This window comes from Perca fluviatilis, chromosome 8 (genome assembly GCF_010015445.1).
Source record: "Perca fluviatilis chromosome 8, GENO_Pfluv_1.0, whole genome shotgun sequence".
Lineage (NCBI taxonomy): Eukaryota > Metazoa > Chordata > Actinopteri > Perciformes > Percidae > Perca > Perca fluviatilis.
In genome coordinates this window covers 5,258,691-5,283,705 of record NC_053119.1, presented here as the reverse complement: position 1 = coordinate 5,283,705, position 25,015 = coordinate 5,258,691, and the positions used below count along the sequence as shown (strand labels likewise).

The 25,015-nt window shown below is 40.4% G+C and overlaps 1 protein-coding gene across 2 annotated transcripts; it reads left to right on the top strand.

Moving 5' to 3' along the window:
* Positions 1–356: 356 nt before the first annotated feature.
* LOC120564558 (mixed lineage kinase domain-like protein) lies at positions 357–20,237 on the top strand. Of its 2 annotated transcripts, XM_039809657.1 has the most exons (11): positions 357–610; positions 2,586–3,039; positions 3,452–3,550; positions 6,857–7,037; positions 10,591–10,688; positions 10,791–10,929; positions 15,718–15,802; positions 15,902–16,044; positions 18,299–18,348; positions 19,094–19,234; positions 19,952–20,237. In XM_039809657.1, exons 2-11 carry the CDS (start codon positions 2,592–2,594, stop codon positions 19,996–19,998), a joined length of 1,431 nt encoding a protein of 476 aa, XP_039665591.1. In that variant the 5' UTR covers positions 357–610; positions 2,586–2,591; the 3' UTR covers positions 19,999–20,237. The 2 variants fall into 2 exon arrangements, with proteins under 2 accessions (XP_039665591.1, XP_039665592.1); XM_039809658.1 differs by lacking the exons at positions 10,591–10,688; positions 10,791–10,929.
* Positions 20,238–25,015: the final 4,778 nt, after the last annotated feature.

The following is a 25,015-nucleotide window of genomic DNA, read 5'->3' as shown; positions in this document are numbered from 1 at the left end:
TGTTTTAAATTATTTTAAATTTTTTTCTGTACAGCACCTTGTGCAACGTTGGCTGCTTTTAAAGTGCTTTATGAATAAATTTGATTGATTCATGGCTGCGTTCCACTTAGGAGAGACCCTGGTATTAAGCCATTAATGATGGCTGCATTCCACTTAGGAGAGGTCCTGGTATTAAACCATTACTGATGGCTGCATTCCACTTAGGAGAGACCCTGGTATTAAACCATTACTGATGGCTACATTCCACTTAGGAAAGGCCCTGGTATTAAACCATTACTGATGGCTGCATTCCACTTAGGAGAGGTCCTGGTATTGTGCATGCTGACTCACTGAAATAGCTTACTGGGACACTTGATGGAATTGAGCCATCGTTAAGGTTATCAATCTCAGCTGTGCTTTTCCTACTATGACAAGTCAATATGTCTGCTGTGGAAAATGTCCATAGCACATTAAGTGGAAACAGGAAGTGGGGAGCAGCAGAGGAAGTAGCTGAGAGCTACAGTTTTAGTTTCACCACAGCACACACACACACACACACACACACACACACACACACACACACAGCAACATATACCTGAGACTGAAAGCTTTCGTTGACATCCACTTACAGGTAAATCATCTTTTTATTTTGGGTCATATCAACAGTAAACTCCTCTGCTGACAGCTCATTATGTCCACTTGTTGTTGGCTCTGTGAGCAGCTCAGTGTGCTGCAGATTCATGGTGTATAGATCAGGAGAACCGCAAGAAGTCACTTATCTGCAGTAGCACTTCAGTTTAGAGCAGGGTGCGGTTGGCACATTGTCAAAACTAAATGTAATGTCGTGTTGGTTTGTGGTTTTAGCTAAAAGAGAGACGGTTTGAGAGAAAGCGACCCCCGAGGATTGATCCGTCACTACGGGGTGAACTGACGAGGCTGAAGCTCGCATATGTAGACCAGATTAGACCAGGTCCAGATCCAAAACCACTATGCCTAGACTTTTCAAATCCGGACTATATTATCCCAGAGAGGCTAAAGATTCTTAAAAACACATTTTCAGATTTGTGAAAGCTTTATTCTATTTGTGAAAGTGCAATAAAGGGGGATTTCACAGTTTCTTTCATATGTAGACCACATCAGACACATTAGCATAAGTGAATTCTTGCTTTATTGCATATACATAAGTAGATATAGAAATAAAGTTCTTTCAAACTTTTTTGTCCAACATTTTGTTGTTCTTTTTCGACACTTGTCGATTATTTTCGATTTATTTACATTTTTGTCAGTTTTTATTTTTGAAGTTTTTTTGGCAATTTTTCCTATGTTTTTGTTATTAATTTTTCTTTTTATGTTTTTTTCGGATTTTTTTTTCGATTCTTAAAAACATGTTTTTGTCGAATTGTTTTCAATATTCTTTTATCATTTTTATTTTTTCAAATGCTATAAAATTGAATAAAACACCCAAATTCAATGAAAATAGTGAACTGATCAGTTATTTCTTTTTTCTTCAATTTGGTTTGACCCGAGGACAACACCAGGGTTAAAAAGCCTTTTGGATCAGCTGGAAAATGTATCGTCACCAAGCTGAAAACATGAAACGTTTTAAAACTGTTTTTAGAGCTATGTGGTTCTCACAGGAGAGACATACAAACATATGGTGATCTTATAGAATATGATGCATTTCTGTAGAATAAACTACACAACTATAAAGCAGTTAAAATGACCACAACCTTGAAAGAGCAGAAGGAGACAAAGATCCCAGTCAACAGTTTACTAAGCTTCTAGATGGACTACAATAGTTTGAGTATAGAATAGTTTCTCTGCCTTTCCCTGCCAAAGTAACTCTCTACACTGTATTGATCTGGAGATATTAAATTTTACTTTAAAACACATTTTAATGGGGGAACCGACAGCGTTGACCTGAGGGGGTTGACTTAAGTACTACCGTCCGTGGCTAAACGAACTTCTGATAGGGTGGGCCGACTGCTTGCCTTGACGTGATTTGTCAAGATCCGAGGTAAATCACGTAGTGCCGTCTGGGTTGTGTAGTTTATGTAACGTTAGGGTTCATCTGTCTGACACTGACGCTTTCTCTGATAGTGGTAGAGTACCGGCTACATGCGAGAAGTAGCGGTACGCAAGAAAAAGTGCAGGTACGCTTAAGTGTAAAATGTAGAAGTGCTGGTACCGGCCCACTTCGAGCACTGCCCTGCAGAGATCTGAGGAGCAGCTAACCATAGTCCTCATAAACCCACCAGAGGTTAGAACGCCAACACAAAGAAAGCCCAAGGTAATGGATATCGGCCTAAATGAATGTCATCCGGCGGAATTTCTGTGGAACGTCGTGGATATAGACTACAACACCGGCAACACATTATCACTCCCAACTCATCAGATACTGATGCTCAGTCAGGACCTCTAGGCGTCATTTTTCATTAAAACCCCTTAATTAGGGCTAGAATAAAGATCATTCTTCCACCACTGCTCTAGTTAAGTCAGGCCCTTTCAATTCATTTTGGTTCAGTTTACTTCCCTTAACTAAGGCTCACTTAAACTTGAATTATTTTCCATTCAGCTCTGATTTAATCCATTTTCATTCTCTCCAGCTGGTCATGGACTGCATAGACCCCATCCTGTTAGCGGCCTCAACAATCTACAACCTGGTTGAGAACGTGAAGGCCAATAAGAAGCAATGCAAACGCGTTGGTGTCCGGGTCAAAGCACTGGAGCATGTGGTGAAGTCCATCAGAACGCTGAAACAGGGACAGACCTCTGCCGACGTAGAAAAAACCCTCCAGGAGCTCAAAACTACTCTGGACTCGGCAACGGTTGTCATCGAGAAATTCACTAAGTCCACCTGGGTGGACCGCGTCCTAAAATCCAGCAGCCACCAGGACGAGTTCCACAGTTTGAACGATCGCCTCAACGATGCCTTCCAGGTCCTTTCTTTAAATCTGGCCGTGGAGCAGAAGGAAATGCTGTTCAAGGTCTTTGACCAGACGTCCAGAGAGAAAGAAGATGAGGCGGACAGGAAGGAGGACAACACCGAGCTGGAGAGATGTGAGAGAAACTGATGTTGACTCTGACTTTGTAGAGTGGGTTAAGTAAAGATAGGAACCCCATGAGCTTAAGTTTGATCTTGTTTTAATCTTTAAATGTTTTATGTCTACAGGAGTGTACATCATTAGCATCAGGATAAATGATATGCAGGCCACATTCTTTTCAAATGATTAGAAATTTAAAAACGTGGTATGGCTTAAAAGCACACCAGGCCGATAATTGGCCGTTGGACAGTCTGGCGAGGTCGGTGACTTGAGTCTGTTCGGTGTGTCCCGTGCCGTCGTCAGTCTGAGGGGGTGTCGGCGTTCTTTTTGACGTTCAATCCTGACTAACATAAAGATGCAAAGTGCACAGTAAACTGGCATCCCTGTGTAGAATATTTCTGTTTTATCTGTGCTCGTTTGTTCCTCAGTGCTCAAGGAGCATCACAAGGAGATGTTTGAGAAACTAGAAGCCATGCAGAGAGAAGTTGAATCCATCGGAGTCAACGTGGAAAAGATCGTGGCGAACTGTGAGTACAACAAAAACCACTTCAGTACTGACTGTAATCTCCTGTCACAGAGCTTGATTGTGTCCAGTCAGATGTCGGAGATGACTACTCTATGTATCGGTTTTCTGTCGCCTCGTAGTCACGTGTTACTTTCACCAACCGTTTTACCTCGTCGTTTGTCCAAACAAAGAAGAAGAAATCTCTCGTCTTATTTTTCGCCATTGCTGCTCTTCCTCTGTAGTTTTTTTCTGCAACTTAAACCAACTACCACCACGCGGGGCAGAGTATGCAATCTGCTTATTCTTTACACCGGCACGCACATGCCCAGTGTATGTGAAAGGTCTTGTGATATGTGTTGTCAGATGTGTCAGTATGGACGGAGATTAGTTCTTCTACTGGAGCTAAAACTCCTGTGTGTGCACGGAGATCGTTTTTTGGCTCAAATGTAGTAGTGTAGATGTAGCCTTTGTCTCAGAAACAATGTTTGACTCTCACATTATCTGAGACATAACAAGATGAGGACACAACATGAAACTTTAATGTAGGGATTGGTTTTTCCATGTAAAAAAAAAACACTCAGACTTCCAGGTACTGCAGTAACTGAGTACGAGTGAAGGATTCAACTTCTTATTTCAGTTCTGCATTAGATGAGTGGCTGAGACTGACAGTAAATGTACATTATGCAAATACTGTCTCAGTACATTTAAAATAAAAACACTTTGAGCGTAATCCGCACAGGGTTAGACATTTTATATATGTTATGTATATAATGTCATATACAGTACAGGCCAAAAGTTTGGACACACCTTCTCATTCAATGCGTTCCTTTTTATTTTCATGACTATTTACATTGTAGATTCTCACTGAAGGCATCACAACTATGAATGAACACATATGGAATTATGTACTTAACAAAAAAGTGTGAAATAACTGAAAACATGTCTTATATTTTAGATTCCTCAAAGTAGCCACCCTTTGCTTTTTTTGATAACTCTGCAAACCCTTGGTGTTCTCTCAATGAGCTTCATGAGGTAGTCACCTGAAATGGTTTTACCTTCACAGGTGTGCCTTGTCAGGGTTAATTAGTGGAAGTATTTCCCTTATTAATAAAAAAGCAAAGGGTGGCTACCCCTTGAACTTTTCCACATTTTGTCACGTTACAACCACAAATGTAAACGTATTTCATTGGGATTTTATGTGATAGACCAACACTAAGTGGCGCATAATTGTGAAGTGGAAGGAAAATGATACATGGTTTTCAAATTATTTTTCAAATAAAAAAACTGAAAAGTGTGGAGTGCAAAAGTATTCAGCCCCTTTTACTCTGATAGCCCTAAATAAAATCCAGTGCAACCAATTGCCTTCAGAAGTCACCTAATTAGTAAATAGAGTAAATAAAGAGTCCAGCGGTGTGTAATCTAATCTCAGTATAAATACAGCTGTTCTGTGAAGGCCTCAGAGGTTTGTTAGAGTGAACAAACAGCATCATGAAGCCCAAGGAACATACCAGACAGGTCAGGGATGAAGTTGTGGAGAAGTTTAAAGCAGGGTTAGGTTATAAAAAAATATCCCAAGCTTTGAACATCTCACGGAGCGCTGTTCAAGCCATTATTCAAAAATGGAAAGAGTATGGCAAACCTACCAAGACATGGCCGTCCACGTAAACTGACAAGCCGGGCAAGGAGAGCATTGATCAGAGAAGCAGCCAAGAGGCCCATGGTAACTCTGGAGGAGCTGCAGAGATCCACAGCTCAGGTGGGAGAATCTGTCCACAGGACAACTATTAGTCATGCACTCCACAAATCGGGCCTTTATGGAAGAGTGGCAAGAAGAAAGCCATTGTTGAAACAAAGCCATAAGAAGTCCTGTTTGCAGTTTGCCACAAGCCATGTGAGGGACACAGCAAACATGTGGAGGAAGGTGCTCTGGTCAGATGACACCAAAATTGAAGTTTTTGGCCTAAATGCTAAACGCTTTGTATGGCGGAAAACTAACACTGCACATCACCCAGAACACACCATCCCCACCGTGAAACATGGTGGTGGCAGCATCATTCTGTGGGGGTGCTTTTCTTCAGCAGGGACAGGGAAACTGGTCAGAGTTGATTGGAAGATGGATGGAGCCAAATACAGGGCAATCTTAGAAGAAAACCTGTTAGAGTCTGCAAAAGACTTGAGACTGGAGCGGAGGTTCACCTTCCAGCAGGACACCAAAACCTTAAACATACAGCCAGAGCTACAATGGAATGGTTTAGATCAAAGCATATTCATGTGTTAGAATGGCCCAGTCAAAGTCCAGACCTAAATCCAATTGAGAATCTCTGGCAAGACTTGAAATGTGCTGTTCACAGATGCTTTCCATCCAATCCGACTGAGCTTGAGCTATTTTGCAAACAAGAATGGACAAAAATTTCAGTCTCTAGATTTGCAAAGCTGGTAGAGACATACCCCAAAAGACTTGCAGCTGTAACTGTAGCGAAAGGTGTTTCTATAAAGTATTGACTCAGGGGGGCTGAATACTTTTGCACGCCACACTTTTCATTTTTTTATTTGTAAAAAATATTTGAAAACCATGTATCATTTCCTTCCTTCCTCCACTCCACTTCCACTTCACAATTATGCGCCACTTAGTGTTGGTCTATCACATAAAATCCCAATGAAATACGTTTACATTTGTGGTTGTAACGTGACAAAATGTGGAAAAGTTCAAGGGGTATGAATACTTTTTCAAGCCACTGTATGAGCGGTCTTTACGTTCCAATTTAGCTGAGAAAAGGTGACTGTGAGCCGGGTACAGGGCACTGCGAGGATACAGTCGTTTAAGCGCCTGTTACAGTTGAGTTTAGCCACCAAAAACCACTAGTTAAGATTGTGGTTTGCTCAGGTTGTCAATTGCTCAATTGTTAGAGCTAGAGTTGTTGTTTCCTGCATGTCTTCCCCCTCTCTCTCTCCTTTTCATATATGAGCTGACCTATCCATTAATGGCGAAAATGCCCAAAGAAAAAACACTGGCCCCCTTAAGTAAAACTCCTGAGACACAAACACCCGTTTCCTGGTTGAAATTCTTGTGTTTTCGTCTTAACTTCTTCCGGGACACGAACTCCCTCCTCGGCTTGAAAGCCCTGAGTTTTAGGACTCACCCAACCACCCCGGCTCCTCAGTTACTTTCCTTAGCTATATGTACAAATGTTGAGAACAGCCTGTTCCGCTGCAACCACGTGGCCAAAGAAAGAAATATTAAAGAGACACTGACATGTCACGTGGCTGTTATTGGAAAGCACTGGATATAATCAAACCCCAAATAACTTGTGACCACGTGTTTTCACAGTGAAAAAGCCAAGCATCACTGAGGAAGCCATCCGAAAGATCAAACCAGACGAGCTGACCTACACTGATTTTCCCAAAGTGCCCTTCATAAAAACAGAAACATCAGAGGTGTACAAAGGAACGTACCGCCACTTCCCGGTGGCCATCAAGAGATACACTGAGACTCTGAACACCAGCGTAAGGTCTGTATCACGTTTCAGGACAATACTGAATTAAAATACAAAAACAATAGTCACTTTTTTTTCTTTTTATTGGAAAAATACAATACTTCCAGTCACTGATACAATTTACCCTTTTTTTAAAAACATATATGCATATGTACATGGACACATATACACACACAAAATAAACATACAAAATAAAAAATAAATAAAAACACTCTAAGAATGTAGGAGAAAATAATCAAATTAAATACTGTGTACCGTGTAATAAACAATCAACAACAAAGTGTTTTCGGTATCTAAAGAAATCACAAGCTCAGGAACTTCAGCCGAATGTTTTGAGTAAATTATATGGAAAAGTGTACGGGTATTAAAAAACAAAATTGACGTCCCATTATAAAACCATTTTGCTCTTCAGATATAATATGAGGAAGCACATTCTCTAAGCGGGATGCAATTACTTTAGCCAACACATTTACGTCAGCATTAAGCAGAGACAATGGTCTGTAGGAACCACAGGAGGTCTGATCTTTGTCCTTTTTGAGAAGGAGAGCAATAGTGGCTTGTATCAAGGTTGGTGGTAATGAATCACTCTCCAAGGATTCATTGAATACGGATAAAAGTAGCGGAGCCAATTTGCCATTAAATGTTTTAAAAAATGAAATCGGAAACCCGTCGGGGCCTGGGGTTTTGTTAGATTGCATAGCATTAATTGCATTTAATACTTCTTCAAGGGAGAGTGGAGAGTCCATTTGCCTGGCAGTATTAGTATCAATGACAGGATTCAAAAGTTTCTGAAGAAATTTATTCATTTTAGTGTTTTCTGTAGGAAATTCAGATTTATATAATAAAGAGTAAAATGATTTAAAAGTAGCATTAATTTCCAAGAGATCTGTAGTAATAGTGTCATAAGTGTTTTTAATACTAGGTATCAAACGGGAAGTGTCGTCGTAACTGATGTGCCAGTAACCGACTTGCCTTGTCGCCATGTTCATAGGCTGCGTAGTAACAAGCGCTCTGCCTCTTTAGTCGAAATGAGATCAAATTCTGCCTCAGTGCATATCTTTGAACAAGGTTACTAATCACAGATGTAAGTGCATTAAGCCTAGCATTAATATTTTTATTAGAAAGAGCAGAGTATGAAATAATTTGACCTCTCCGGTAACCTTTAATTGTCTCCCACAGCAATGAATATGAAGAGGAGTCATTTTGATTGAAAGACAAGAACTCATCAATAGAATTTTAAATGAGTTCACATAATTCTTTGTCTGCCAAAAGAAGAGAGTAAAATCTCCAAAGTGGTGGGCTACGTTTATAGTTAGAAAGTTGAATATCTAATAATAAACTTAATGGTCAGATATTACAATACCTAAATAGTCAGAAGAATTTACACATGAATTAAGCGTACTGTCAATAAAAAAGTAATCAATCCTAGAATATGAATGATGCACCTGGGAAAAGAGAGATTTTTTTTTAATAGAGGGGTTACGAGATCTCCATGGATCAATAAGACCATTCTGTTTCATAAAATCAGAGAATGTTTTAGACATAGTAGATTGAGTCAGATTTCGAGGATTAGATCAATCCAAGATTGGGTCAAAAACACAATTTAGATCATCATGTATTCAAGAAGGGGATGTTACTCAGCAATCTGTTAGCGAGTTCAACATCCATCATCGAAGTTCGGGGCATATACATTTACCAACAAAACCTTTCTTTGCATCAGGGTACCAGCAACCATGAGGTATCTGCCATTCCTATCAGCAATAACATCAGTAGATGAGAACTGAACTTTTTTGTTAATTAAAATGGCGACTCCTCTAGCTTTTGAATTAAAGTTTGAGTGGAAGACTTGACCTACCCAAGGGCAATGTAACCTACGGTGATCTTTAACAGGAAGGTGAGTCTCCTGCAAAAATACTAAATCGGAGTTTAAATGTTTCAAGTGCGCAAAAACCTGAGGGGGCCTATCTTGCACTCAGCGCAATTGCCTTTGTACACCGACGCATGTATCATTCCTATTTTGCACCCGACACACCGCAGACTTTTCCTTCCACAGACGCACGTCAGTAAATTAGGGAACGAACTTGCACTCCCGGGGGGCGGTTCAGCGAAAAGAGGAGGCGGGTTCAGGCGCAAACGTTCCCTGGTGCTATTTTGCAGTTTCAGAAAACAATTCTGCCACAGACCAGAAAAAAACTGGTCTAAAGTCAGTGGCGCTAGTCTAAAGTCAGTGGCGCTAGTCTAAAGTCAGTGGCGCGTTATTCAGATGCTATTTTAGGGGCGCATGCTTGGCTGTAATGTAGTGTGTGCACAACGCGCATACACTTTGCTTCTCTCATCTACACGGACGCGGCAGTTCCCATTTTTGCAAACCATACATAATTACAAGGGAAAATATTACTGAAAATGCCCTTCAGGTGTTTGGATAGGTCAGGAGGCACTTTACAGTACAGTCCTCAAAAAGTCCCAGCATTCTTTGTGGTTTGTTGTGTTTTACACATTTCCATGAATCATGGATGTGTTGATGACATAAATGAGGAAATGCCTAAAAAAAAAACTGTCAACTTCAGACAAAACAGCATTAGGACCAAACGTCCTCATTAACATCTAAATAAATGTTGATATATGTAGCGTTACGGTTTAAAAAATATCAATAAACAACAAAGCAATCCAGCTTCCCTGGCAATAAGACCAAAATAACATTAAAAGAAATACATATAAACCATGATAAGATCTGGTGAATAAATGTTGATTAAAACCGCGGTTATAGGGCTAAAAAACAACAATAATAGCAAAGCTGTTTACAGCTTCTCTGCTGCAGCCCGGCAGATAGAATCGTGCTGTGAAGATGCTTCCCATTGAAATACATTAGTTTAAAAAACGTGTTGATATCACGAAAAAACCTAATTAAACGTGTTGTGTACACAAATCAATAGATTAAATTACGTGAACGTTTCACGAACTGCCGTGAGACATTCACTGTAAAAGCTGCTATCTAATTCAGAAAGCTAGTCAACAGCGCCCTCATCTGGGCAACGTTATCTCTGACAAAGTTCTGTTTGAGGCTGAGGGAGGTTTTTTCTGACGCTGAGGCCGTTTGGTTTGAAGCAGTTTCAGCTGAGGGAGATTTTTCTGAGACATGACGCTTTTTGGTCTGACACTTGACTTTCATAGACTTGAGAGAGTTTTTTTTCCCCGACACCTAATGCTGTTTTGTCTGAAGATGACAGAGGATCAGAATTTTACCGTAAGCCAATCAAGGTATGCAAGGATAGGTTTGATATGAGACCGGCGACTTGTTCTGGTTAATAGTCTGGTAGCTGCATTTTTTACAAGTTGTAGAGCAGTTTGACTGAGGCATGAGTAGAGGGAGTTACAGTAATCAGTACGAGAGAAAACAAATGTTTGAATTTACTGTTCTAGATCTGAAGGTGACAACCTACAACGGATGTTTGCAATGTTTTGTAACGGAAGAAAACTAGACTGGATAAGCTTAGTGACCTGATGGTCAAAAGCATGTAGGAGTATGTGACATACTGTTTGTCAACATAAACATTGTCTCCATATGTAGCACGGTGGAGAAGATTTTCAATAAGGAGGTTGAAACCATGAAGCGGTTTGAGTCACCCAACATCCTGCGAATGTTTGGCATCTGTGTGGACAAGCAGGGTAAGTCAACTGCAGAACGTAAAGGACAGTGCATCAGCATATTGGGCGCATTGCACCTTTTAAAATGACAGTAATGTGACGTGTTCTTGTGACTTCCTGTAGGACCCAACCCTCAGTGCCTCCTCATCATGGAGTACTGTGAGATGGGAAATCTCCGTCAGGTTCTGGACGATAAAAAACTCACACTTTCCTGGACCATGAAAGCTCGTATGTGTCAGGGCGCGGCGCGCGGACTCTACCGGTACAGTCCTCTACAGTCATAAATAATGTGTTTTGGTTTATTTAAATAAGGGGAAATACAAAAAGAAATTTATTTGTGCAGGTGAGATTTAAAAAGTAAAGACATTTTGCAGGATTACCTAAAGCTTTGGTTATATTCCCGTGTGACATTTTGGCCGACACAAACGGCACGCAATCTACGAGCATGGGCAGAGGCGCTTTATGCTAAACACGCTGTTCAAAGAAGGATTCTCCAAAACACCAGGGCCTGCATGCCTGGGGTGTTGGAAGAAGCCAGGGCTGTAGTAGTCTGGACTTGAAGGCGCTTTTCTATCGTCTCCGACTTGTCTTGGACTCGTTGGTATTTGCACTCAGACTTGTCTTAGACTTGGCCATTGGTCTCGCCAAATATTCTAGTTGGTCTCGACTGAGTCCAGCAATATACAGTATGCTTTTTTTCTTAAGTAACTTCCTCCTTCAAAACAAAACCATTGATGAAGCGAGATTGTTCAGAAAATAGGTATTGGGGCGCCTGGTTAGCTCACCTGGTAGAGCGGGCGCCCATATATAGAGGTTTACTCCTTGACTCAGCGGCCACGGGTCTGACTCCGACCTGCGGCCCTTTGCTGCATGTCATTCCCCCCCTCTCTCTCTCCTCTTTCTAAGCTGTCCTATTCAAATAAAGGCCTAAAAATGCCCAAAAAAATAATCTTAAAAAAAGAAGAAAAGAAAACCAGTATCAGCTTAAATTTTAAATCCATCTTGAACAGGCATTAACATTGTTTGCCTTGTAATTTTATTTTTATTTAAGAGCAGCGCTTGTCCCTCCCTCATTACCACCACTGAGGTGCCCTTGAGCAAGGCCCTTAACCCCAACCGCTCCAGTGGAGCTGTTCAGTGGCCAGCAGATCAGACTGTGGTTGTACTGAGCAGCTTCCAGGTAAGAATGTGGAACTGTGTGAATGTGACTGGTTGTCATTGCAAAAGAGAATTTGTTCTCAATCGACTTACCTGGATAAATAAAGGTTAAACAATAAATAAATAAAAATAGACGGTCTATATAAATGCTGAGATGTAGTAAAGAGTCAATGTACAGTAGGTGCAAAGTGTAGTCTAGATGATGATGTAGATCAGTATACATGAATAGACAGAATATATAAATGCTGAGATGTAGTAAAGAGTCAATATACAGTTAGTGCAGATTGTGGTGTACAAAAAGTGTGTGACAACAAAGGTTGGAGGAATGACAGTTGAGCATACCAGGGCAGATGAATAGTGCAAAAGGACGTAAACAGAATGATAGCAATGCAGGTAAATATGTAATGGGGCGTGACAGAGGTAATGGATTGCAGTAATGCAATAGGGGGGTGCGAGAGCATGAATGATGGAGAATAGTTAGCACGTACCGTGATGGGACAGGAGTTCAGATAGATGTACTCTGAAGGCAGTTAGTGAGATAAGGGTTTTGAGTTTCAAGGTTTTTTGAAGTGCATTCCAATCATTTGCAGCTGAAAACTGGAAGGAGTGGCGGCCAAAGGAGGTGTGGGCTTTTGGGGTGACCAAGGAGATTTAACTGCTAGAGCGCAGGTCGCAGGCATAGGTCACAGGTGGGTAAAACTATGGTGGCCAGTGAGCGTCGGTACAGCGGGGCTTTACCTAGCAAGGATTTGTAAATGAGTTGGTACCAGTGAGTTAAGCGACTAGGGCCAGCCAACTAATGCATAGAGGTTGCAGTGGTGGGTGTTATAGGGGGCTCTGGTCACAAAACATATGGCACTATGGAAGACAACATCTAGTTTTCTTTCAGGAAAGAGTTTGAGGCATTTCTGTAATTGACATCACTAAAATCGAGAATTGGTAAAATTGTCATTTTCACCAAGGCAAGTTTGGCAGTGTGAGTGAAAGAGGCCTTGTTGCAGAATAGGAAACCGATCCTAGACTTAACTTTAGATTGAAGGTGGTTTATGTTTTGCTGGAAGGAGAGGGAACTGTCTAACCAGATACCTAAGTATTTGTACACCGCCACGTTTTCTAGTTCCAACCCATCGAGCATGGTAATGCTAATCGGGTGGGCAGTGATCGATTGAAAAGCATGCATTTGGTTTTGCCAGAGTTTAGCAGTAGTTGGGGGTTTCAGGAGCAGTGCTGAATGGCATTGAAGCTCTCCTGGAAGTTTGATAGCACAGTATCCAAAGAGGGGCCGGATGTGTACAGGATTGTGTCGTCTGCGTATAGGTGGATTTGAGAATTCCCAGCAGCAAGAGCCACATCATTGACGTATAGGGAGAAAAGAGTCGGCCCGAGAATCAAACCTTGTGGCACCCCCATTGAGACATCCATAGGTTCAGACAACAGGCCCTCAGATTAAAAAAAGTTATTGAACCACACAAGGCAGTAATGAGAGAACCCAAGGTTGTTGAGTCTGTTGCTAAGAATATAGGGCTGCAACTAACAATTATTTTCATAGTCGATTAATCTGTTGATTTCTTTCTGGATGAATGGATTAGTTGTTTCGTCTATAAAATGTCAGAAAATGGTGAAAAATGTGGATCAGTGTTTCCCAAAAGCCCAAGATGACGTCCTCAAATGTCTTGTTTTGTCCACAACTCAAAGATATTCAGTTTACTGTCACAGAGGAGAGAAGAAACTAGAACAATATTCACATTTAAGAGGCTGGGATCAGAGAATTTTGACTTTTTTCTTAAAAAATGACTCAAACTGACTCATACGATGGTTAACCTAGTCAAAGGCCTTGGACAGATCAATGTAGACGGCTGCACAATGATGCTTTTTGTCGATGGCGGCAGTGATGTTGTTTATGACCTTGAGGCTGTGGTACAGCCATGACCGGCACGGAAGCCAGATTGCGTAGCGGAAAGGATACGGTGGGATTCGAGGTGGTTGGTAATCTGTTTATTGACCAAGCTTTCGAGGACTTTCAAAAGACAGGGTAGGATAGATATGGGTCTATAGCAGTTTGGGTCAAGGGTGTCTCCCCCTTTGAAGAGAGGGGTGACTGCGGCGGATTTCCAGTTTCCGGGAATTTCTGAAGATGCGAGAGACCGGTTGAACAGGTTGGTAATGGGGGAAGCAATGAAATTTGCAAATAATTTTAAGAAATTGTCGTCAATGTTGTCTAGCTCAGCTGATCTGTATGGGTCCAGATTTTGCAACTCGCTCAACACGTCAGCTGTCAGGATAAATAGTAATATACAGTACCTCATCACCAGGCATCAATCAATGACTACGTTTACATGCAGCCAATAACCCGTTCAAAACCGGAATATTAGCAATAACCCGGTCGCGAATGGCCATCTAAACACCGGCAAAAACCCAAATATGCTCATATTCCGTTTTTTAAAAACCCGAATATGCTACCTGGGTTACCCCTTTTCTAACCCGAAATTTTGGTCATGTAAACGCGTATCGGCATATCCCCATCAAAAGGAACATTGATTTGTGTTCTGCGCATGTTCTGTTCGCAAGGAATCTTGGTCTTTTGAGTAGAGGAACTTCTTGTATGTGCCAGAAAACATAGTTATAATACTAATTATATACTATAATAATATAGTTATATATATGTCAATGCAGAAAACCTGCGCGCAGTATACCGGAAGTAAACAAGAAGTAGAGGTAAACATGGCGAGACGCAGCACAGCACCACACTTTTGGAGCGAGGAGGAAACCGATTTCTGTATTAGTGTGGTGAAAACCATGAATATAATGTCTTTTGTTGACGGTAGAAAGTACCGAGATAGTGAGATTTATAAGAAGGTGACCGAAAAGTTATTGCGTCTTAAGGTTGTCCGTAGGCTACATCCAGACGCTAACCGTGCGTCGCCGTTTACGTCGGGATATTGCCATTTGATTACAAATTCCATGTAGGAGTAACTCTCTCTGCTCACGCATGTAAACGGGTTATTCCGAATGTTTCAGAAACCCGAATAGTGACCTTAACCCGACCATAACCCGAAAATTGACAGCTTGTAAACGTAGTCATTTTTGCCACAGACACTATGTCGGCGAGCACTTTGTACCAGGGCTGTAGTCAAGTCCAGCTTTGTCAAGTCCAAGACCAGGACTAGTCGAGAGCGAGTCAACACAGAGTCCAAATGAGAGACAGTCAATATTGAGACAGAAAAAAAGAATCCTCTTCAAGACAACTTACTTACCTCTTCATAATTTATGTGATGCGAGAGACAGTATGTTCTATTTTAAGATGATCATTTTGCTTTATTTGTAATAATCAGAAAGCAAGTGCAGAGTAACACACTTTAGGATCAAATTAGGCCATATGATTTACTTAAAAATACAAAAGCAAAATGTTCCCATTCTTGAACTTATTATTTGTTAGGGCTGTTGGAATGAATTCCGAAAGTTGAATATAATTTGAATAGTAAAAAAAACAATACTATTTGAATGCTGAAATTACTATTCAAACGTGATTTATTTTTTATTTTTTTATAAATAGTAATGTAAATGTGTAAATTACGCCTATGCATAATTTGTTAATAAGTTGTGTAGAAGATTGATTATTTTTTTCCTGTCTCGGTCTTGGCTGTCTCTCTTTTGGACTCGGTCTTGACTCAGTTTGGACTACTCCTGAAGTAGAAGTATAGTGTAGCATGAAATGGAAATACTCGAAGTAAAGTACCTCAAAATTGAACTTAACACTTAAGTAAATGTATGCATGTTGTGTGATCTGACTTTTAGAGGTGGATGATAAAGATAACATTTCAAATTCTATCTGTGTGATTTATTGTTTATGATGGAAGGTTCCATCATGATGATGATGTCTGTCGTCTCTTAGGCTGCACCACACTGAAGACCAATCTAAGGTTCATGGATCCATCAACAGCAGCAAGTTCCTGGTGTCTGAAGGCTACGTAGTCAAGGTACTTAGGCCAATGCATGCTGGGAAGGCTGACGTTCCACCGAGGGCAGGGTTTAATGCATTGGGAGGGGGGAATTAACGTTTTTCTTGTGGTTTTCAGCTGGGAGGCTTTGAGCTGGCTAAAACTGAGACATCGCTGAAAAAGACAACAAAGGCAAACGCGCACGGGTCTCTGGCCTACTCCTCTCCGCAGATGCTGCTCGACATCAACTACAAGTACAGTAAAGAGTGCGAGATTTACAGGTCAGATACCAACCAGGACCAACGGCTTCCTTAAAGTTCAATTCCATTTTATTTATATATATAATATATATATATATATATATATATACATACATACATACACATATATATATATATATATATATACATACATACATACATACATACATACATACATACATACATACATACATATATACATATATATATATATATATATATATCTAGATCCACGACCTTCCACTTCTGAGATTGCTCCGGTGCCTCTGGAAATTCCGCCGTATGTCCTTCTTTTCGGCCGGATATCCGTCACCTTTCTCTTTTTGTGTTGGCGTTCTAACCTCCGGCTGATTTGTGAGGACTATGGTTAACTGCTCCTCAGATCTCTGCAGGGTAAATCCAGACAGCTAGCTAGACTATCTGTCCAATCTGAGTTTTCCATTGCACAACTAAAACAAGTTTTAAACGTACACATGTTCCACCAAAACAAGTTCCTTCCCGAGGCTAATTTGCAGCGGCACCGGGGCTCCGTCCGGCACTTAGCGCCACCCAGACATGGGGGACTCGAGTCACATGACTTGACTCGAGTTAGACTCGAGTCGCAAATTTTAGGACTTGAGACTTGCTTGATAAACATTCATAAAAGACTCGACTTGACTTTGACTTGATATTCATGACTTGAGACTTGACTTAGACTTGAGTCAAATAACTTTAAATGACTTGACTTTCTGTTTAATAAATATATATTTTTTCCCCTCTGATATTGAGGAGGAGTTAACGTTACAATTTTAGTGCTGTTGCATGTGCGGGAACCCGTTGATATGACGACGCGGCACACGGCGGAAGACCTGCAGTAAAGGAGACTGGCAACGGATAGTAACTTAATGTCATGGACCCCTATGCACCGAAAATAATAAAGTTTGGCTATAAGGATACACATCTGACCAGGCAAAGAAGAAACGAACAGCAGTTTGCAAGGTCTGCACTACAAAACTTTCCGACGTCAACCACCACCACGTCAAATTTCATCAGACACTTCAAATCGGGAGAGATTCGGGTTCCAGTCCCCATATTCAGCTGAACCACTATTTGGACGTTTGTGATGTACAGTTCAGTTTTGGGGTCCCCATCTCTGCTGTTAGCCCCTAGCCAGCCAACAGCCACCCAATATTACAGCAATCCTTATCTGGCCAGCACTTAACTTCAGTGCCAGATGCTAACGATGCTAACGGCAGTTTAATGAAGTGTCGGGAAACAGGCCATATAGGAGCCAGGCATCCAGTCACAACAGCAGCCAACCACAACGTTAGCTGTGTCTCCGTTAGCGCTACCGGTGTTCATACCAAAAATCTCCTCCCTGCCGAATTTCTCCCCCCTTCGCGTTTAGCTGTCTTTACAGTAAGCTAAATTAACCCGACAAAAGGTGGGTTAAGCACCAAAACAAATAGTTAAGATTACAGAAACGTGAAGGGGGAGATTGTTCTGGGCAGCTTGGAGATGTTCTGCTGCTGCACTGCTGGCTAATGTTAGCTTGCTGGCTCACTAGCTAACTGGTCAGCTAGCTACCAATACAGATCAAATCAATACAAATTGAATTATGTTGGGGACAATGCAGCTATTTCCTTAGAATTACATGAATAAACGTTACTAAACGTAACGTGAAAAAACTTGAATGGGTACACTCGCCCGTGAACAGATGCATTCTAACCAGCGATGTGTTTAACAATAAAAACTACAACTCCCATAATTCCACGTAACTTCCCTTCGTCATCAAATGTCTGTGTTTACAATCCATTGTTTTGGTTGAGAGACCCCTAGTGGCAGAAAGTTACATATTGTACCTTTAACGATCAAAAACCTGAGACAGACAGAGTTATAGGAACTCCCTGTCGGCCTGGCTACAATGCTGAAAATTTAAAAAAATAAAATAAAAATAAATAAAACTATTAATGATGAGTTATAGGCTACTCTGGCATTTCGGAGGGCCTTCCTATACGCTTGAAGACTGTCTTGCCAGTCTAAACGAGATTCTTCCACATGGTGAAACGCCATTTATTTTCAAGTTTTTTAAATTACGGGTTTGGGAGTTATGCCAATGAGCTAACTTCCTTTGTTTCATCATCTTCTGTTTTGAAAGGAGCAACAGAGTCGAGTGTCATCCGCAACGAGCCCGCAGCACTGTCTACAAAATGATCAATTGGGAAAGGGACTAAAGTTGACATTAGGAGTCCTCTGTTATGTTGAGGTCCTCTAACTTGCAAATGTTGTCTTTCAGCTTTGGAATCGTCATGTGGGAAGTTGCGACCCGTAACAAACCTTATGAAGGTGTGTACCTGCAGAACACAACGATCAACATCCAACCCGAAACTTTCTGTTTTTTAGCATCAAGGACTCGCCACCTTTAGGTTTGATTAGTGATTTATGACAAAAGGACCCCGTTGCTGGCCATAGTTGGGTGCATGAATGATCTTAATGTCGTACTCGTGTGATAGAATAGAAGTATGAATGGAGTATGTTTTGTGTTGATCTATCTATGTAACCACCCTTTGTGTTAAAGCCAATGACAAGAAATACAGTAGCACACCAGAGTTGTATGTTTAAAGGGCTCTGAATTCAAAATGTTTGGCTACTTAAGTAAAGGTATAGAACTATTATCATATCAAGTTTTAAAAGTAAAAAAAAATAAATGCAGGGTGGATTCTATCACAGTGTTATTTACAGTATGTATAGGGAATTATATGACGTGTAGTGTTTTAATCCCTAAAAAATTTTTTTTTTTTTTTTTTTTTTTTTTTTTTTTTTTTTTTTTTTTTTTTTTTTTTTTATATTTTTTTTTTTTTTTAAAATTTTGAACACATGGTATCAGTTGGTTATTCGTTAGCTGACATAAATCTGAACAAAACAGCAATCCATCCAACAGGTGTTGAGATATTTCTACAGACATGCCAACACCAACCCATCCCTACAGCTCTGCTGATATTAAGCATGGCTAAAAAAAATACAACTAAACTGAACTATAAAATCATTGGTTTCTTCTTTCAGCCTTAATGTGTTCTTACGTTTCTCCCAGGTTGGTCAAATAAGGACTTCCTTGAGAAAGTGGGCAAACAGAAGTACCAGCAGCCGCTCCCTGACGACTGTCCTAAACCGCTGAGAGATCTGATCAACGCCTGTCTGGCCCACGATCGCTTTGAGAGACCATCCGCTGGAGGTAACTTACGATCCCTGCCATCACCATATACACTGTTACCTTTAGACCGGGGGCAGAGCCACACATTTAAACCTTCAGGGCTCAGCCCAAATCTACGGGGGTGCATGCTCCATTTACGGCAGCTATATGCACTATTTTTTAAGCCGTTTTATAATGCCTAAAAATCTGTCGATCAGGGTCTTCAGGGACCTCTTAACTTAGAGAGACCAATCAGAGACCCCATACTAAATATGTTGTATAATATTAAGTTGTGTAATCGTTGTATTTTACGATGCTAAAATTACATTTCGCAGATGTTTTTGTTTAAAAAAAGGATCTTACTCTTTAAGAAAGGTCGACCTTCTTAGAAATCCTTTCTATAATGTTTTCAGACACTTAGAATATTAATCTGAGTCTGTCAGCGGCAAAACAAGCACTTTTGTGAAGGTAAATACAAGCTGGACAATTGACCATTGCAGATTGTTTCGCCGCTGCCGACTGCAGCGATCTTGCTTAATACCTGACCAATGTCAAAGATTGTTGTTTCCATCAGTCAGGTTGAAAAAAACAGTGGATTCTTACTTACTTACTTACTTACTTACTTACTTACTTACTTACTTACTTAACATTATTTTTAATACTGTAGGAAATTGTGAAAAAAAATTACTTTGCAACTAAAACAAAAATATGTAGTAATAATAATAATAAAACTAATACTGTGATTTTCTCTCTCTACAGAGCTGGTGGATAAACTGCAAACTGCATTGGAAAAGATAGAGGAGTGATAAAAGGCTTCATCCCTCGGCCTCTCCGTCAGCAGGACTCAGGGTTTCTGGTCAGGGACATCCTCAGGAGAAGAAATAAGACAAGATAACACAAGATGATATCCCTTTATTGTAATTGGATGATGCATACAATGAGATTCAGGTGTAGTACCTGAGACTGTGCTCAAAAAATACCTGTTGTCAACACATGCATAAATTAAAAGATTAAAAGAGGTGTGTGTGTGTTACACTGTTTTTAAGTCAGTCAGGTTGTAACTTTATGAAAACTTCTGTATAATCCACAACATTTTTTTGACTAAAAGCTGTGTGTGTGTGTGTGTGTGTGTGTGTGTGTGTGTGTGTGTGTGTGTGTGTGTGTGTGTGTGTGTGTGTGTGTGTGTGTGTGTGTGTGTGTGTGTGTGTGTGTGTGTCACACACCATTGGATGTTGGATATTAAATTAAAAACCTGTGAATAAAACTAAACGGCCGAACAAACCAAAAAACATGCAGACGCAGCAGGCTGTTGACACGCTCTGCAGGGGTGCAACTACCCAGTGTCAGAGTGGTATGCAGCAACAATTATTTGTTGAGTTATTGCATAAGTTATGTTTTCCAGCTTCTTGTCATTTATTGTGCATTATACCTTACATTTACCAGTTATTTTACATTAATAAAATTGAGATATGTCATGCATTGGATTAGACTACCATGGGATTTCACCAAAATCTAAATGTAGCTATCAGCAACATTGGCAAGGCAGCTTTATTTATATAGCACATTTCAGCAACAGGGCAATGGTTTGCATTAAGCTAGCCATAAATCTCACTTTAGATGCTAGTGTTAGCAAACACTAGCTAGTCTGAGAACAGTCTGTTAACATCTACTAGCGCTGTCAGTTAAACGCGTTACTAACGACGTTAACGCAAACCCATTTTAATGGTGTCAATTGTTTTTATCGCGAGATTAACGTTCTTTTTGGCCTAGCAAACTTTGTAGTTTTTTCACATGCTGTTGCAACAACTAGTAACGTTAGAAAGACTACAACACCACACCGGATCTAGCTAGACCGGAAACTAAACAACAGGCACACCACACACAGTGGTTTGGGCTGGCGAACCAGCCAAAGAGTAGTAGGCTAACGTTACGTTGTGAGTGGATGGCGAGCACGAGACGCCGAAATGGACGCCAATAAGATTCTGAATGGAAAGTTTACTTTTAAAAAGTTGCCAAATGGTTCCAATGACAAGACCAAAGTGATCTGTGTGTTTTGTCGTTGTGAACTGAGCTATCATCGCAGCACGCCGTCCAGTCTGAAATACCACTTGATGGACAAGCTCACAGCTGATGCCAATTCTCCGCCCCCTCGTCAAAGCCGTTACATTGTGTAAGAGATTATTTGCTCCAAGTGAGAATGTTAGTGTGAAATTGACCACTACATTATATGCCAATGTTGTTTTCAATAAAAAAAACATTTGCACAAAACAAGCCGATCCACTTTTCCATGTTAATAAGAGCATTAAAATGAGAAAAAAATAATGGGACAAAAAGAAATAATGGGACATTTTGAATAGATAAAAATGTGCAATTAATTGCAAGTTAACTATGACATGACATATTTTAAATATTTGACAGCACTAAAATCTATGCATGATTCCATGATAAACCAGAGTTATTGCATTAGTTATGTTTTCCAGATTCTTGTCATTTATTGTACATGCTACCTTATATTTAACAGTTGTAAGCTCAGCAACCTCGGTTTTGCACGAGAATTTCTAATAAGGGGAGAGCTTTCACTTTCGGGAAACTTCTGGCCTCTGAACTTGTTGCAGTTCCACTCTGTGTCCATTAGAGGGTGCTCGCGGGCAAGTGCAGAATGAATGGTGGTCTACGGAGCTGTACCCCTCAAAATCCACTTTTCTCATGATATAATTTTAATTAGCAATTTGAATGTTGCATTCGAAAAGGGAGGCTAAGATTTTTTTAAAGTGGCTTTTTTGTTCTAAAAAGCCTTTTAAAATGTCAATAACGTCATACACATTGTACGGCCAGAGATACTGCTTTACGGCAAGCTCTGAGTCGCTTCCTTTTTTCTCTCGAGGCATCGACAACACAGCTGACAGGTTAGGCTCTCCCTGTCATAACACTAGAAAGAGTTTTGGTTTGCTAATGTTTTAAATACCACGCCGAAATATTCACAGACTGACGTAGACGGGCTCTGACATTCTGGTTCCGCTTCGGATGCCGTCAAGCGGGATCTCCGATCGTAATCAGTCCTTTACTGACCAATCAGCATTCATTAGCAGAATGCTAGCGTGTTATGGGCAACAACGACTCAACCTGTAAGAAATCGAAAGGGCATAAGTACTCGTTCATTCAACTTCTGACCTGTAATCCATGTTGAACTTGCAAATACTGCAATCAAATCTGAGATTTCTCGACCGCAATCAGGCGAAAGAGAGAAATTTAGCCGTCTAGCTCCATAGAGTCCCATTCATTTTGCACTTGCCTGCGATCACCCCCAGTGGAACTCTGGTGGAACTGCAACCAAATTCGGTACAATGGGGCTAAATAGGGTGTGAAAAGGCTCTCCGTAGACGGGCTCTGGTTTTTCATATTCTAAGATAGCCATAAACCCCCATTTGGCTGCTACATTCCCATTGTTAGCAAACGCTAGCTAGTCTGTTAACATGAATATTTAGCTGCTACATTCCCATTGTTAGCAAACGCTAGCTAGTCTGTTAACATGAATATTTAGCTGCTACATTCCCATTGTTAGCAAACGCTAGCTAGTCTGTTAACATGAATATTTAGCTGCTACATTCCCATTGTTAGCAAACGCTAGCTAGTCTGTTAACATGAATATTTGCAAGCCTCCAAGCACAGACGTCACACTTTAAATCCTACCTGTTGCCTTTCACCATCCACTTATTTAACTGCCGTCGCATCCCTTGACATGCCATCTCCTTTTCCCTCTTTATTTTTCTATTTTTAGCCCCCGACAGCTTTTTTGCTTTTATCCATCTTTTTCCATAGACGACAACTCACTACTCGTACCTGCTCGCTCAGCGCTCACGGCGCCCACCCGCTCCCCACAAAAAACACCAAAGACCGCTTCCTGCTCCCTCTTCTGTCAACATTCTGTGATGAAATCTCATTAGACAGGTCACTCTAGCCTGTTACTCCTCTAAAATGTTATATAACATTGAGGAAATGCAGAAATGATTTAGAAATGCACAACAGCAGCTACATATAGCTTTATATTTTTTTTTTTACCATCGCTTTGGCGCCCCCCCACGATGCTGCGCCGCATATAGCGCATACCCACTTTTTGCGCCACTGACGCTCTGTACAGCAGGGGGGGTTAACCCTTTACCAGCTTTGACTCTCGGTATACTTTTTGTTGCTTCCAACGTTACATGATTGCTGGTTATACCAAGCAAACTATTCTTCACTCTCCTGGAGCACGAGCGGATAGCTGACAGGAACATCGCCACTGTCATGTTAATAAAAAGGTTGAGAGAAAAAAGGCACTACCGTATCAACCCTTCACAATAAAAGCGCAGCTTAAATTCACTCAGAGCATTTCGCTAAGAGCAAACTCAATAAAAAGCCATTTTGCCGACACTAAATACCAGACAAAAGCCAGACACTTTATCATGTTAAGTTACTGTGAGCTGTAAATTCACCTCTTCTACACAGACGGCAGAACATAACTTAATGTCGGAGCTCCCTCTGCAGCGCTGTGCAATGCGAGACGGTCTTGGAGCTGACCTAATAACCTTCAACGTCTTTGCTAATAACATTACCGTCGGCAAAATACCCCCAAAATTAAATCCATATTTCAACGTTAACCGTCAAGCCTCAAGTGTGTTTGGAAATGACCACCTCTGCTGAAGTGTTAAATTCGTTAACGATAAAAATGACGAGACGAGACAGGACCTCCATCATTAAACGCTGACGCTGGCGATATCAACAGGCAATATCGTTGACGAAAAAGACAACACTAAAATGTAGTTGAACAAAAACTCTCTTGATTTGCATTGCCTTTCACCTTTTTTATTCCTCTGTATCTCTTTCTCTTTCTCTCTCTCTCACACACACATATGATGTTTAAATGTTAAAATATGCCTGCTAAAATCAATAAACAAACTGCCAAAACTTCCTTTACTTGCCCTGGTTTTATGTTTTTATGCTCCCTTGAAAGCAGGGGCTTTTGGTTTTTCATTTTAATTTTATTTCCATGGCTATAATATGAATGTATTATCATCACATAGCGTCATCTGCAGATGATGCACATAATCAGAAAGCAAATAAGAAAAAGTCACTGCTTGACTTGAGGGTTGATTTGTGTTAACGTGCAATACATGTTGGTAACCAAAAACGTCTTTGTTTTTTAATCAAGAACTTTTGTTCAAGAAGCCTTTGAAAGTCACTAATTTTAAGAAAGTTTCTCATTATTTTGACATACCAACTTGTTATTTTTCGGAAGTATCTCATTACCTTGAGATACTAAGTCATTATTTTGAGTTACTATGTCATACTTTTAAGAAAGTTTCTAGTTATTTTTCAGAATCCGAATCAGCTTTTTTTTACCAGGTATGAGGACACATACGAGGAATTTTGCTTTGGATTATACCAGGGGTGTCAAACTCAACTTCCCAGAAGGCCACACTGGAAAAAAAGAATCACATCAAGGGCCAGACATGTACATTTTATTGACATGCTTTATTTAATCAAAAAAAGTCAAACCTCTTTTATTGTGTTATTGCATGTGTCATATAGTCTACTCACTTACAGCTTGGTCGACATAAAGCTCCAAAAAATGTAACTTAGCCGTCAAAGAAAAAAGCGACACAAAAACATCGGGAAAAAACGTAAAAAAAAAATGTGACAAAAAGGTCTGAAAAAGTGGCAAAAATGCTGAAAAAAGCACCAAAAGCGTGTGCAAAAGTGATAAAAACTACAGATAAAGCAACAAAAAGTAGTTGGGCCAAAATGTATTATGAACCGAAATTGATATGTGGGCCGGATCAAAAT